The sequence below is a fragment of the Bombus pascuorum genome, chromosome 8 (genome assembly GCF_905332965.1).
Source record: "Bombus pascuorum chromosome 8, iyBomPasc1.1, whole genome shotgun sequence".
NCBI lineage: Eukaryota > Metazoa > Arthropoda > Insecta > Hymenoptera > Apidae > Bombus > Bombus pascuorum.
The window spans coordinates 5,406,135-5,419,177 of record NC_083495.1 but is presented as its reverse complement, the minus strand read 5'-3'; the positions used below and the strand labels follow the sequence as shown (position 1 = coordinate 5,419,177).

At 46.9% G+C, this 13,043-nt stretch overlaps 1 protein-coding gene across 4 annotated transcripts in view; it reads right to left on the bottom strand.

Annotated features, from left to right (window-relative positions):
- LOC132910091 (uncharacterized) overlaps positions 1–13,043 on the bottom strand; it is a 258,457-nt gene that overhangs the window by 3,627 nt on the left and 241,787 nt on the right. For 2 of the 4 annotated variants that reach the window (XR_009658683.1, XM_060965535.1), the window contains exons 9-14: positions 12,813–13,010; positions 4,425–4,637; positions 2,268–3,902; positions 1,509–1,751; positions 740–1,195; positions 296–571 (exon numbers count right to left, since the gene is read on the bottom strand). Coding sequence is in view for 3 of the 4 variants with exons in the window: in XM_060965535.1 (XP_060821518.1) it covers positions 296–571; positions 740–1,195; positions 1,509–1,751; positions 2,268–3,902; positions 4,425–4,637; positions 12,813–13,010 (3,021 nt within the window). In the remaining variant the exon portion in view is untranslated. The other 2 variants (XM_060965537.1, XM_060965536.1) reach the window with 2 other exon arrangements.

Here is a 13,043-nt window from a genome sequence, read left to right as displayed (position 1 = left end):
TCGTCTTTTATTAGTTGCGTTTGCTTTACGCTTGACAGATCCTTACGATTTTACTAACTTGTGCAAGATTTCTCGAGTGATAGGGAATACGTAATTAATGGCATGCAGTTACTAATGAAATGAGAAGAAGGACATGCGGTATCGGTCAATCTCTCAAGAAGTTAACTACGAACTAACTACTCCACGTAATTGGAACGTTTCTATCGATCTTTCTCTAGATGATATTTATCTTTCGTTTCAAGCGTTTCTCGTTCGAGATCGCGGAGAAGTATCAGGAAATCGGCGATAAATATACCTTGGTGCTCTTGTAGAGCTCCGGTATGCCTGGACGAGTCGCTGGCGATGCTGCTGGTTTCGCTATCTCTGACGATGCTGTCGTAGCCAGAACTTTCCGCACGATGCCTGGACAAAGTAGCTGGCGAGAGTTTCGCTGCCCGTGGCGTGGAATCGGCGCCAGAATCGTAGCCCTCCTTGTTCAGACCCATCGAAGAGCCCAGACTTGTAATTTTACGCTGCATTCGACCCGAGGATGGCGCTGGTGATGGAATGGACAGCTGCAAAGGTGCTGTTGCTGCAAGAAAGTTGGAGATACAATACTCTCAATAGTATTATACCTAAACCAAACTTCAGCTACAGCAAAACAAAGAAGATGATTGTCCTATCGATGCTGTATCGTTTCAAATAATCCAGAGCTAATCGACAGTTTCCAATTTTTAATCGAGTAAATCGAAATTCTCACCTTGAACCTTGAGATCCTCCTCGATATCGGACTTGCCAGTGACAGTTCTCTCAGGCCTCTCAGCCGCCGTGAACAGTTTCTTCGCCTCGACGTATTCCTCCTCTGGATCTGAACCTGAAGCTCCGTTCCCTGGTAGCCTCTCCACCTCTTCCTTGAGATTAGGATTCGAAGCGCCATCGGGATGCCTCAGGCTGGAAATGTTGCAGTCACCCAATTTACCACAGTATCTCCTAGGGCTGGCTATGTGCGCCACACTGTTCGGATACCAGTAGGAAGCAGTGGCCGGTCTCGACATGCTCTGACGACAATTGTCGCAGATCTTCTCCTGATCGGACTTGCCAGCGATGTACGCGGGCTCGCTGTAGATGCTGCCGTGATTGCTCGCGTTGTCGTTGAACATCACGTCCGAGAGGGACAAGGACTGACAGCGCGACGGCGGACGGAAGACGGGGGCGGCTGGAATTTGTCCTGCGTTAATGTGATAGTTGTTGTAGACCTACGCCGGTTGGCTGACAGGGTGATTTTGTTTTAGAGGACTCTTCTCGATGAGACTCGACCCTCTCGTTGCCGGTTTCGTTTCGTTCGGATTCTTGCTAGACGTAGCCGATCGAAGGCGACAGCCTTTTTTGCGGTTATGAGGTTCGGAAAAGGAAGAAAGTCGGAGTCTAGAAACGCAACGAAAGGGTCGATAACGCACACAGAAAACACACACAGTTGGTGAAAGATCGAGTAGCGTCCTCTTGTTCGGAACAAACTTTCGGAAACTTACATGGAGCTTCTCTGACGTTCGAAGAGTTCTCCCTTTGATAGGTGACCGAGTTGGAGACGTTAGCGAGCGCTAGCTTGCTTTGGTAGAGCTCGTGGAGTCGAGCCAATTGGTCGAACTTGTGCCTGGTCTCTTGCTCTAGGAAGTCCTCGTGGTCGAAGTATGGCCTGGGTAGGACACCGGCGCCTACTGGAGGCGGATACTGAGGCCTGTATCGTTCCGTGTCCGACATCACCGACATCGAATCTGGAAATTAATACATATTCGTTTTTCCTGTCTATCTAGCGAGACGCTGCTCGGTCGTCGATAAAAACGAAAGAAATGGCAAGATAAGTAGCAATGAAAAGGAACAGCGCATTTAGTTGGAAGCAGTCTCTTCCGAGCACGGCTTCGAAGACGGAGAGTATTGACGAGTAATTATATCGAGCCGCTTCCAATCTCCCTTTCTCTCTCCTCGATCGTTACAATCCTCGAGCTGTCTTCTCTTTTTTCCTTGCAATATGATTGTTTTCCATCGAGCGCGCTATTACCAAGCCAGAAAGATCTAAGAATCGACTCTCTCCAGAAACAATCTTCGAAGCATTTCATTCGAGTACCCACCGAACGAGAAAAAGAGTCAAAAGATAGAACGACAGAGAGAACACGCTGCGACATGAACGTCGCGAGAAACCGTCGTGGAAAGCTCTAAATATTTCCACGCGATCCAAGCGAACAGTGATGGAATACTGCGTAGACGATACAAAAACGCACATATTTACTTACCAGTGAACGTCGATACGACGGTGAGATTCTCTTGACTGAGAATTCTTAAAGGATGCTCCTCTTGATCGCTCTCGGGCAAAGGATTTTCTCCCATACACATCGCGATGTCCTCTTCCGTCACTTGAAGACACGAGTCCTGCATGGGGACGGGTTCCAAATCCTCGACCTCGACGATCTCTAAGATCTCGTCCTCGGAAGACAACGAGTGCCTGGATGGCAGGACTATGTCCTTGTGCGACAGATTCAGGCTCTCCATCGAGACTTCTCTGCTGACTCCGTTGCTCAGTGGCTCTATGAGGGGCAACGGTGGAGGTACCACGATCTCCTCGTCGTCGTCTTCGTCCTCCTGAAGATCCAGCTTCCCTTTGTCCACGCTGTCGTCCATGACAGGACTCGCTGTCAGATCCAGTCCGGAATCCGTGTTGGACTTGACGTTCAGAAGATTCAGCTTGGCGCCCAATTTCTCGGTGATATCCTCGATCTCGTTCGCTTTCAAGCTGTCACTCTCGACCGTAGACAACGAAGTATCGTCGTCGTCCATAGCTCCACACGTCTTGAACGTGGTTAATTCCTTAAACTGTGACGACTGTCCGGACATCTTCGAAGACTCGATTCTAGCTGCAGCGTGTCTGTTCTTCTGAATCTGTGACGACTGATTCTCTACCCACTTTCTAATCATACTCTTCTTGTGGCTGTCCATGAATCCGTAGCCAGAGGAATGCTGCTGAGTGTGTAGCTGCAACGTAGGCGGACCAGTCAATTGCATAGGTCCATCGATCCAAGTTTCCCTCTTGTGGTGAGGATCTTTCAACATGTGTCTAGCCTCCGCGACCTTCGACTTGGAGATCCTGGGACCGTCTATCCACTGTTCATCCGAACCACCGCTAGGCGCAGCAACCGGAATCTTGCTTCCAGGCGAATCGTTCACCTTCGACGAGGGAACCTTGGTCGACGAAATTTTCCTAGCCGGACTGGCCTTCGGAGTGGCGGTGTGTGCCGGAGAAGTCTGCTTCGAGGCTGTCTGCGTCAAGGTCTTCACCGCTTTCGTCGATTTATGAACCGGACTGCGTTCTTCCGGCATCTTGCAAGGTCTCTCTGCCGCTGATCCACGAAGCACTCTCCCCATAGCGCAACGATTGTCTCCGGAATTCAGACTGGGTATATAAACGGGGGGATGTTCGCCGTCCGTCGCGTCATCCGTGCTGGGACCGACATAGATCACGGTATCCGCCGACAGATCGCTGGAGCTCGGATCGCACTCGCTGTTCTGCCTGGCCGCTTCTTCGCCGGAACTTCCACCACTGCCTGTCCCCTGCGTGCCCCCACCGACGAACTTGATCTTTCTCCGCCTCATTCGGTGAATGCGGGACGCCAGTTGCACGGTGGTTAGCGTCTCCGTGTAGTGTTGAGCGTTGGGAGACACGTGGGCGATCATCGCGGCGTGACACGTCAACGAGCCGAGACACTCCTTCAATAATTGGGTTAGCTTGTGTTCCTTGTACGGCAAATGCTTCTGCCCGTTGAAAATCGCTAGCAGGATATTGCCTAGTCCCGACAAAGGAATCCCGCCAGAAGATTTGCCGCGATCCGAATTACCCAAGTCCATTAAGTGTAGTCTGCTTCTGCCTCCGGCAACTGAGAATTAAAAATATCGAGAAATATATTCGACGTTCGTAAAAGATCGATTACGATATGGTTACGTTAACTGGTCATTGCTCGGAACTTTATCTGGTCATTACCGACGGAAACGATTCTAGGAACTTCTAAATACGCGTGAGCTACTGACACGTTTATCTATTCTACGAACGTACGATGAAGGCTCGTGTCACGAAATCAGTTTCCAGAAATTACGGGGATATAATAACGGCCAGTTAACGTAACGTTTGATTCTCGTATCAGCGTGCCCAAAAAATTTCATACGTGACATAAAAATGGTACTCAAGTAAATCGCCTTATCGGGTCAACGGTTCCAGGGATTCCCTGCGAGAAACAATAGAAACAATTTCACAGAGTCGGTGGAAAATTGTCCATGAAGGGAAGCCGCTGCAGACCAAGAGAGGATTTCTAGTTTACGAAGCTCGATGACAAACGTTGTTTACGAGTGGCGACTACGAAGGAGCAGAGGGAATCGGTGGAGGAAGGAAAACGGTGACTTACCTCCACCCTTGCCGGCGACGCTGTACTGATAAACGTGTAGAGTATAGAGCATGTGCGCGTCTCCGTCCTCTCGTTGTCGGCCCGCGACCGCTGCGTCCAAATAGAAGGCGGCACGTTCCGCAGTCGGTGCACGAAGCTCGCTGTGCTGCTGCAGCTGCAGGCTGCCGAACAGTGGGTCGTCCCTCAAGTACACAGCCGGCGACTGCTCGGAATCTGGGAACAAAGAGCCGTCGCAAATCACGTTACACGCGTTCCCCTTGTTACGCTCGTCGTCAGCCTACACGATAAATAATAACACGTGTCGACACGGTTTCTTTTGACACGGAAATACCGTAATAAATACGCTCTCTGTAAGTTGTTAGTGAAATGGTACACTTAACGGAATGGTATTATCCTGCGAGGATAAAAGTAACTTTTCCTGTCGTTACTCGAAGGAAGTATCGCGCGGAGAAACACGGGGAAATACAGAGTGGCGGAGACGAATGGAAAAACGTTGGTTGGGTTATGGAGGGGAAATAAGCGGCACGCCAATCGCGAGCGACGTTTAGTAGTCGACGCTGTTATTTGATGGAAAAATAAAATCGCAGATAGGAGGGGCATAGCGATGCAGGTGGACGTTAGACAGAAGCGTAAATCGGCCCCGCCTAGACCGCGGAATATTCGCGGATCGTCTCCAGCTGAGTTACGACATCGATAAAACGTGGAAAGATGCGCACCGTAGAGATATCCCGGTGCGTTATCGCGGATAACTATCGACGACTGGCTTGTGTTTGGCCATAGCCACGGGTCTTTGCGCGAATAATCAACGTAATGCGGAACGTAGCTGTAAATAGTGATCAGTGTAAAAGTACTGTTACAAACCTCGTCGTCGTCCTCCTATCACGGATTTCTTCAAAAGTATATCTTTGTCAGGAACGTCATTCGATAGATGAAAAATCCCGATTTGATCCTACCAGTTGATAGGTCCTCCGTGAATTCGATACAAAGATCCAACGCAAAGATTGATCAGAAATTTATAACCTTCTAGAGGAGCAAAATTTTATCGCGTTTCTGCGTTCAAGAAAGGGTTTCAGAAGTTTTCGTAATAACACACGCGCCATCTGATCAGCTCGTAAACCAGCGTACAGCTCGCTTTTATGTACAGCCTCGCCAGTGACATATTGCCAGCGCCTTGGAAAAACCTTTCGATGCGAAACGACACCGGGGGAATATTGAAAGACAACGATCGTGATTATGTACCTATCGATTTTTCAAAACGTGTACCATAAAAATCTGATATTTCTTTTTGTTATGGAAACTCGAGGTGCACTGCACAAATATGAAAAAACAAGGATACTCGTAAACGGTTGTTTAGAACTGTTTTGTAGAACTGTTTAGATAAGGTGCTTAATCTGCCTGTTGAATGTTCAATTAACGGTTTATTATCTCGTCAACGTATTCTTAGTATCGTAAAAGAGCGCGTAATGGTTGCCTCGTTTCATTATATCGTCCGGCATGATATCTGTTATTTATCTCCTTTTTACGACATTTTCTAACTACTCCGGAGGCCGCAAACAGACAAGATTTCTATAAACTCGATCCTTGTCAAGGCGATACGAGTCAGAAATCGGAAACTCTAGATCGTAATATGGAAAGATATCTTACGACATAAATATTTTATAACTTGAAGATCTTTATTTCCAAATGATCAAACGGTTCGTTTTCATTAACAGAGAGAATATAAAGCAAGATTAACGAAAACAAAGCGACGTTACCAGGAAAAGCATTCCTGCTCGGACGTATTAATGCAGTAGAGGCGTGGCAATATCCATAAAAAGGACAGGAAAAAGTAATATTGTCGGCATCTGTGCCGCGTGACGGTGGTTCGCAACGATGGAAGAGACGAGGAGACGTTGCTTGGAAATCTGTGGAAATAAAATGCCGATCTTCCGCGAGAAGAACTCGCCGGAATATGGATACGCCCTGCGATCCGCTTACCACTGTCTTTTCTTCGCATAGGGTTCGAGGGTGGCGGATAAATCGTTTTTCGACGCGTTTCGAATACTAGCAGGGTTCGGCCAATCGACTCTCCCGAGGGTGAACCAAACGATGGCCAGTGAAAAAATCTGTTTCCGGCTTTTTGAATGACCAAGACCGACGAGACTGTTTTGCCAAACGCGTCGTATAAGTATATTCTTCTTGAAACGGTTGCTGGTTCTTACCAGGGAAACTGGCCTGGAAGTTTAACATAGGGCGACGGCTATTAAGGGGTCTAAAAATAGAGTAAACGACGAAACGGTTCGAAGTATAATAGTCGTTCGACGAGGAAAAAACAGAAAAGAACGCTGCCTTAAACGCTACCTTCTCTCTTGGCTGCACGAAAAATCGGAGGGAAGCCTCAATCTTCCTGGCATCGTTGTTTTTTCTTCTTTCGCAGCGAGCCCGATAATCATCGGTCGCTGTATCAGTCGCGGATCGGAACCGGCGGAAGCGGTAACTCGTTTTCGAGGGGATCGATAATAATTCGTCGGACATGGAGCAGCTTTTCCCTGTAATTCGCTCGACCATTGGCATCTCCATTCGCCCGTAACGCCGACCTTTCGCTTCTTCTCCTGTGTCTACGTTATACGCTTTGCGTTTTGTGTCGTAAGAAATACGAGAGGAACGGCGAGGGAAGAAGCAAGAAAATTAACGAACGCCCGGATCCTGGTATTAAAGTAGAAACAGTCGTCGCACGGAATTGTGGAAGATGTGCTTTGCACGGTCATATGTTTGGCGAAATAAGTGTACGACGCAAAGACCACTGGCTCGCACCGTTCTCTTCATTTTTCTTCTCCTTTTCCTCGTTCTCTTCGTTTTCCTCGTCGGCGATGTCTCGTGGGGACGCGCAGTAGCGAGAGGCGAAGGGCCACGGCTCTGTTTCAGGTAGTGCCCTGAGAAGTAGAGAAGGTCGTAGGTCGTGGAGACTACGGACAGAGCCGGAGGGAACCACGGGAAAAGCTGGTAATAAGCGACTGCGAATATTCGTCCGTCGTGAAAGTCAGTCCCGTCTTGACTATAACTCGAGGATCCGTAGGGAGACGCGCGTAGCCACGTTCCGCGTATTTTTCCCCAACTGAGAGAAAGAAAGAAGAAGAAGGGGAGAAAGTTTTCTATAAATCATTTCTCGCCGTAATAAGCACGGGAATGCTCATTTAGTCGTTAACTTTATTTATACGCTGGGAATAAATTGCGCGAGTACTTTTAATTCGAGCTGCCTTTAATTTAATACTCACGGACTTATTGCTTGCTCTCCCTCCTCAATGGCTTTATGCGATTCTTATGACCGCGCACGTCTCCGATCGGAACAACCGGTTGGTAGGAGGAAGAAGCTGAGGGTACACTTTTATTATCGCGGAGAATCGAATCTCTTAATGAAACACGCGTGGGAAGCTGGCTTGTGCGCGCTCCGTTGCTTTCGAGAATTTTCCGTACGCTCGGCAAACACTGGCATATCAGGTGAAATCTTGCAAAACGGGGAACGGGATAATAGAGACGCCGCCTCGCGGGCTTCCCTCGTTCGCCTGTTAATCCATGGAACGGCCATTAAAATTAACTTCACGTGTTATTCTTTCATATGGTTCGCTCTACGCTTCTGTTACTGTTACGTTTGTTTTGCTCAAACTCTAGGATATTCTCTTCCTACCGTTTCCTGGATCGATCTATTCCAATTTCTACGTCAGATTTTTCTAATTGCATTTTCCCTTTACTTCCACTACCACCAGATCAATATCTTGCAGCACCCTGATCTTCCGTTAAAGCAACCGCGTTGTTAACTCTAAAAATCATCAGCGCTATTAAAACTAAGACTAAATTTTTATTTAACTCTCACATAGCGGAACGAATGATACTGCCGCTTCGGGTTCGTGACAGAAATTGAACGGGAAAGAGGTCGTTCGGAGACTAGATCGACGTCAAAGTCATTCGATCGCGGAACATTCCCGACGTTCGACTTTTACGATGGTATAAGAAAAATTATTACCGGCGTAAACCAACAATTTACTTTCCGGCCGAAAGCTAGCAAGACCTCGCGTCATTAAACTTTCAAGTGACGAAGTGAGGAAAGCTGTCGTTAACGAAACGATCTCCAATTTCTGCTCGACGCGGAATAGAGGGCCGGGGCATGGGCCATTGCTCGCTACCATTTGCTCGAAAGCCAGCCGGTACGTAAGACGACGATGGTTTTCTTTAATTGCCAACCGCACGGTAGATCCCGCTTCGTATCCCCCTCGTAAAAGTTACCGTCTCCGGTAAACGATTCATCCTGGGGACTCGAAAGAAACGGAAGGGGATTTTATGACAAATATAACGTTGACAATTGATGATTCGACGAATGTGTTTCGACGTGAAAAATTTGGGGATGAAACGCGTTCGTGCTAGAAATCAACTTGACAGATCTAATTCGCCCATCGAGCAGGCTAATATCCTCCAAATAATTTGAACATACCGGCGCGATTCGATGAATAAAATAGCTGGTAACAGGACGACGATACACGTTTTGAAAGCAAGAACGAATAGGAACTGTTTTTGACCGCAAATGTACCATTGGTTACATGCCCGACTCCCCTATCGATCCCATGTACTTTCTGGTGTATATCGAAATGCAAACACGCGGCTTCGAGGTTATTCGATCGATCGTTTCGGCCAGCCAACAAACAAATGGATATTGACAAATAATTCGCGCGATCGAAGCGCCGCCTCTGTTCCCAATGGAAGCGAAATATCTTTGCATTGCCGGTGCATTTGCAAATGAAACAAACGCTTTTCTTCCTATTTTCAACCGGCATAAGAGGTGATACGTAACGTTGATCATAATCGAATAAAAATTCCCTCGCAATTCCTGAACGAGCCAAGGGAAATAAAAATTCCCGTGGTACTCCTTTCAATTCTCCATCGATCCCCGTCTCCGTTCCGAGCATTCCGCGGAACAAAACTAAAGGAAGAACACTCCCATCTGCGTTTTATGCGCGTTACGTTAAAAGCCGCGTGCTCCAGTGACGGCGTAGCTACGACGACGTTTCCTCCATTATTCTCTCCTCCCTCGTCCTTATCTTCCTTCTTATCCGCTTTACGCGCCAACCCGACAGAGGAGTATAAAACAATAACCGTGGCGCGAGTCACGATGAAAATTATTGCGAGCCCCGAGCTCCGCTGTTCGTCTCGCCTCTCTTGCGGCGAGAGAATCTCATACGAAAAATATTCTAGAAAATATTTTCCTTTCTCGCCACCATTGAAATGCAAGCGGCCGCTTCGAAAACCTGCACAGTATACACACACCAGATTCATGGTGTGTCTCATCCTCCTCGTTCTACTCTCAAAAAGCGGTACGAACGTTCCTGCGAACTCGTTTATCGCGTACACTTGGCATCGGAAGACAAATAGAGACCCAACGAAAATGGTGCGGAAGTAAAGATTAACCGAAGCAGAGTAGGGGTGAAAGAAACAAAAGTAAATTACCGCAAAGACGAAAGGTATTTCGTTTCTGGTCCTCTTCGAGACCCGAGAGACGCCGAAAACTTTAAATAATTACCGGGGCCGGGATTATCGAGTTCACCGGTAGAAAAGTCGAAGTTCGAGGGTGTGTCGGCTGAGGGAAACGATGCCAAGTCGCTCTCTCGGTGCGCCAAGCTACGAGGCAACGACAAAGGACGGAGAAACGCCCTGAGAAAGTCGAAACGACGAGAGGATGAAACAAGCGACAGTCGAACGATTCTGCAGGCCTCGAGATACGAGTTAATTATTTAATAAGCTAGAAAATCAATTGCACCGCGTCTTAATCAGTTGGCGTTTCAGTCAACCGGAAACAGAGTCTTTAGTTAAAACTTAGATCCGCACACGCGCCGTGTTTCTAAATTGGAATTAGCGTAGTCGGAGAAAACAGCGTGTGTTGTAAGCTTTTTGAACAAACAACCAGGTAAACAGCGAGAAAAGTTCTGTCCCTTGAAATTTGCCATATACGTACATCGTCGCGTTCGTTTTAAAACAGAGAGCTGAGAGCTTCGTTTGCTCTACGGAGTACATAAATTAAAGGCGTGCCATGGAAGGCTTGCGAAATAGGCAAAAAAAAAAAAAAAAAAAAAAAAAAGAAAAAAGGAATTGGTACCAGTTCATGGACGGGCCTCTGTGCGTGGCAACGTTCGAGGAAGAAATTCTGCTCCGTTCGACGCCGCAGTTTAATATGCCACGTTCCAACGTGGCACGCGACTTCTGCGTTAATGTCAGCTGCGAAATTTACTACGATTCTAAACCATTTGAGATTATGACCCTTTTGCATTTATCCTCTTTCACGGCACGATCACGATAACTTCGGTTACATTGTACGCCGTGAATTGTTTCTTAATGCACCGCGTGTCCGCGTACCGCACCGCGCAACCTTTTTAATTTTTAAGTTCGATCTTAATGCATCATACCACCCACGTGGATCGCTTCGACGATAATTTTGACACACGTTTAAGTGCGCGATAAAGCTCGGTCGTTTCCGAAAAAAAAACCACCATTAAACATCGTGTGCGCCGTTGATACATTCCCTCGATAGTTAACAGAGTTCTGAGAACAGCGGAGCGTATGATTCGCGAGGCAATTACCTCGGATAAGCATGAAAAGTTTATGCGAAAACATGTTTTTCCTCCGATATCGGCTATTCAACGATATTGTAAGAAAATCGAGAAGTGGACGAAGGTTAATTTTCAGAGATGGTTCGAAGAAAGCTTGTTTCTCGTTCTCTCCGACTTCGAGAGAGTTCCCATAAGTGCACCATAGCAGAGAAGAATCCACCCTTCGGTTTCTTATTAGTCCTCCTAGGAGTTGTTCCTCGCAATTCTTTCACAGGCGGCAAGCAAAGAGCGAGAACAAGGAAGAAGAGTACGGAGGAAGAGAATAAGACAAAGAGCAAACGAGGAAGACGAAAGGAGGGAAGACCAGAAATAATCTTACCCCTCAATTTTACGGGCCACCGAGTGGACGAGGTGGTCCGTGAAGACGAAACCAAATGACAACGGAGACGATTCTCGTCCTGTTTCCTGCATACTATCCACCGAATCTTCTACGGATGCGACGAGAACCAAAAGAAGCAAGAATTGAAAGCAACGATTTCATTCTTACGGGCGTTCAATCAGTGCATCTCCTGGCATTACGATTGACCATTCTTGTCGATCGAAGGACGCTGAGAAGCCAGTCGTCTGAAATGGAAGCTCGATGGAACACGAGCTGGAGTATCAAGTGAGCGGAATATGCGATTTTCGGATGTAATTTGCCTCTCCGACCGGTAATTCTTTATTTTATGCCAAGTCCGCGCATTTCAAACCGTAACGGGCTCTTATGATCCCGCCTACTCCCTTTTTATCGATATAATTTACCTCGACGATGCTTCTAGGATGACAAATTTACTTTGAGTCCTGCTATTTTGTCCATTATCGATCGATATTTTCAGAAAATTGTAATTTTTCTCTCTTTCCATCTTCGCCAATTGTTAGTAGAATATTTTAACCCTACCTTAGACTATTTCTTATAACAAATATTGTTTTCACATTTGCGCATGTGTCGCTCTTCGAAACAATACGATTTATCAGGTATAACCATAATTAGAATTCGCGCGAGCGATTTCCACGCACCCATGATTAGATAAAGGAAACAAGGTTCCAAAGATTAGACCAAGTCTCCGCAATCAGCTTACCGACGGACGACAATTCTCTTCGCTGCACTCGGCACTAATTAATCCAAAACGATTGTACTTCCCCGCATTGTTCCAAGCATCGAATTAATTGCGGCGAACGTGCAACCCTATCACGGAGGACCTGTGGAAACTTTCAACCCCTCTGCGTTTAGGTTTATCTGTATATATATATATCTGTATATATACAAACATAGACATACGTATTGATCTAAGACGTTTCTTTTATAGAGACTAGAGGAGAAGAACTCTTAAAACGGGGGGACCAAGCTCGAGACAAGTGTTTCTTACGACTCAAGTTTCTTCGACATGCCGCGAGCACAATGCTATCGCGATCGGAGTGCGTTAGAACGAGAAAAGTTCGACGCCGTTGCAAAGATTACGTTACAAATGTTGCGCGTAATTTGTAACCGAAACTCTATCCGGCGTCCTGTGGTCACAAGGTTCGTTTTCTCCGACTCGATTCAAACTTGGGTGATTCGGATGATGAATGGAGGTGTCTGTGTCTGGATGGATGGGTAGAGATAAGTCTTCAGTTTCTGATGTTTCTTACAAACTTGCTGGAAAGTATTAGGTAAACGTGGAAAGGGTATTTGCGTTTCTATCTTGTTTCTCCATTTTCTCGTTATATTCTCTCAACTTTCGCCTTGTGTAGCGGTTACATGGCTGGTATGTCAGTGATCCGGCTCGTATTTACTTACCGTTGGCGTGAGCCGCGAGAAGATCCCTCAGCTGCTGTTGGCCAGTGGTTAATTCTACGCAACTGACCCTTACACTGAATCTGGCGCCTGTCCTTTGTCGCTGCTCGGAAATTCCGCGGAAAAGCCATGCTATCGCGCACGGGATCGCTCCTAATGTGTGCCCTGCCTCCGGTGTGCCCAACATCGTATGAGATTTGCCTGAAAGAGTAAAAGAAAATTTCAATTATACAA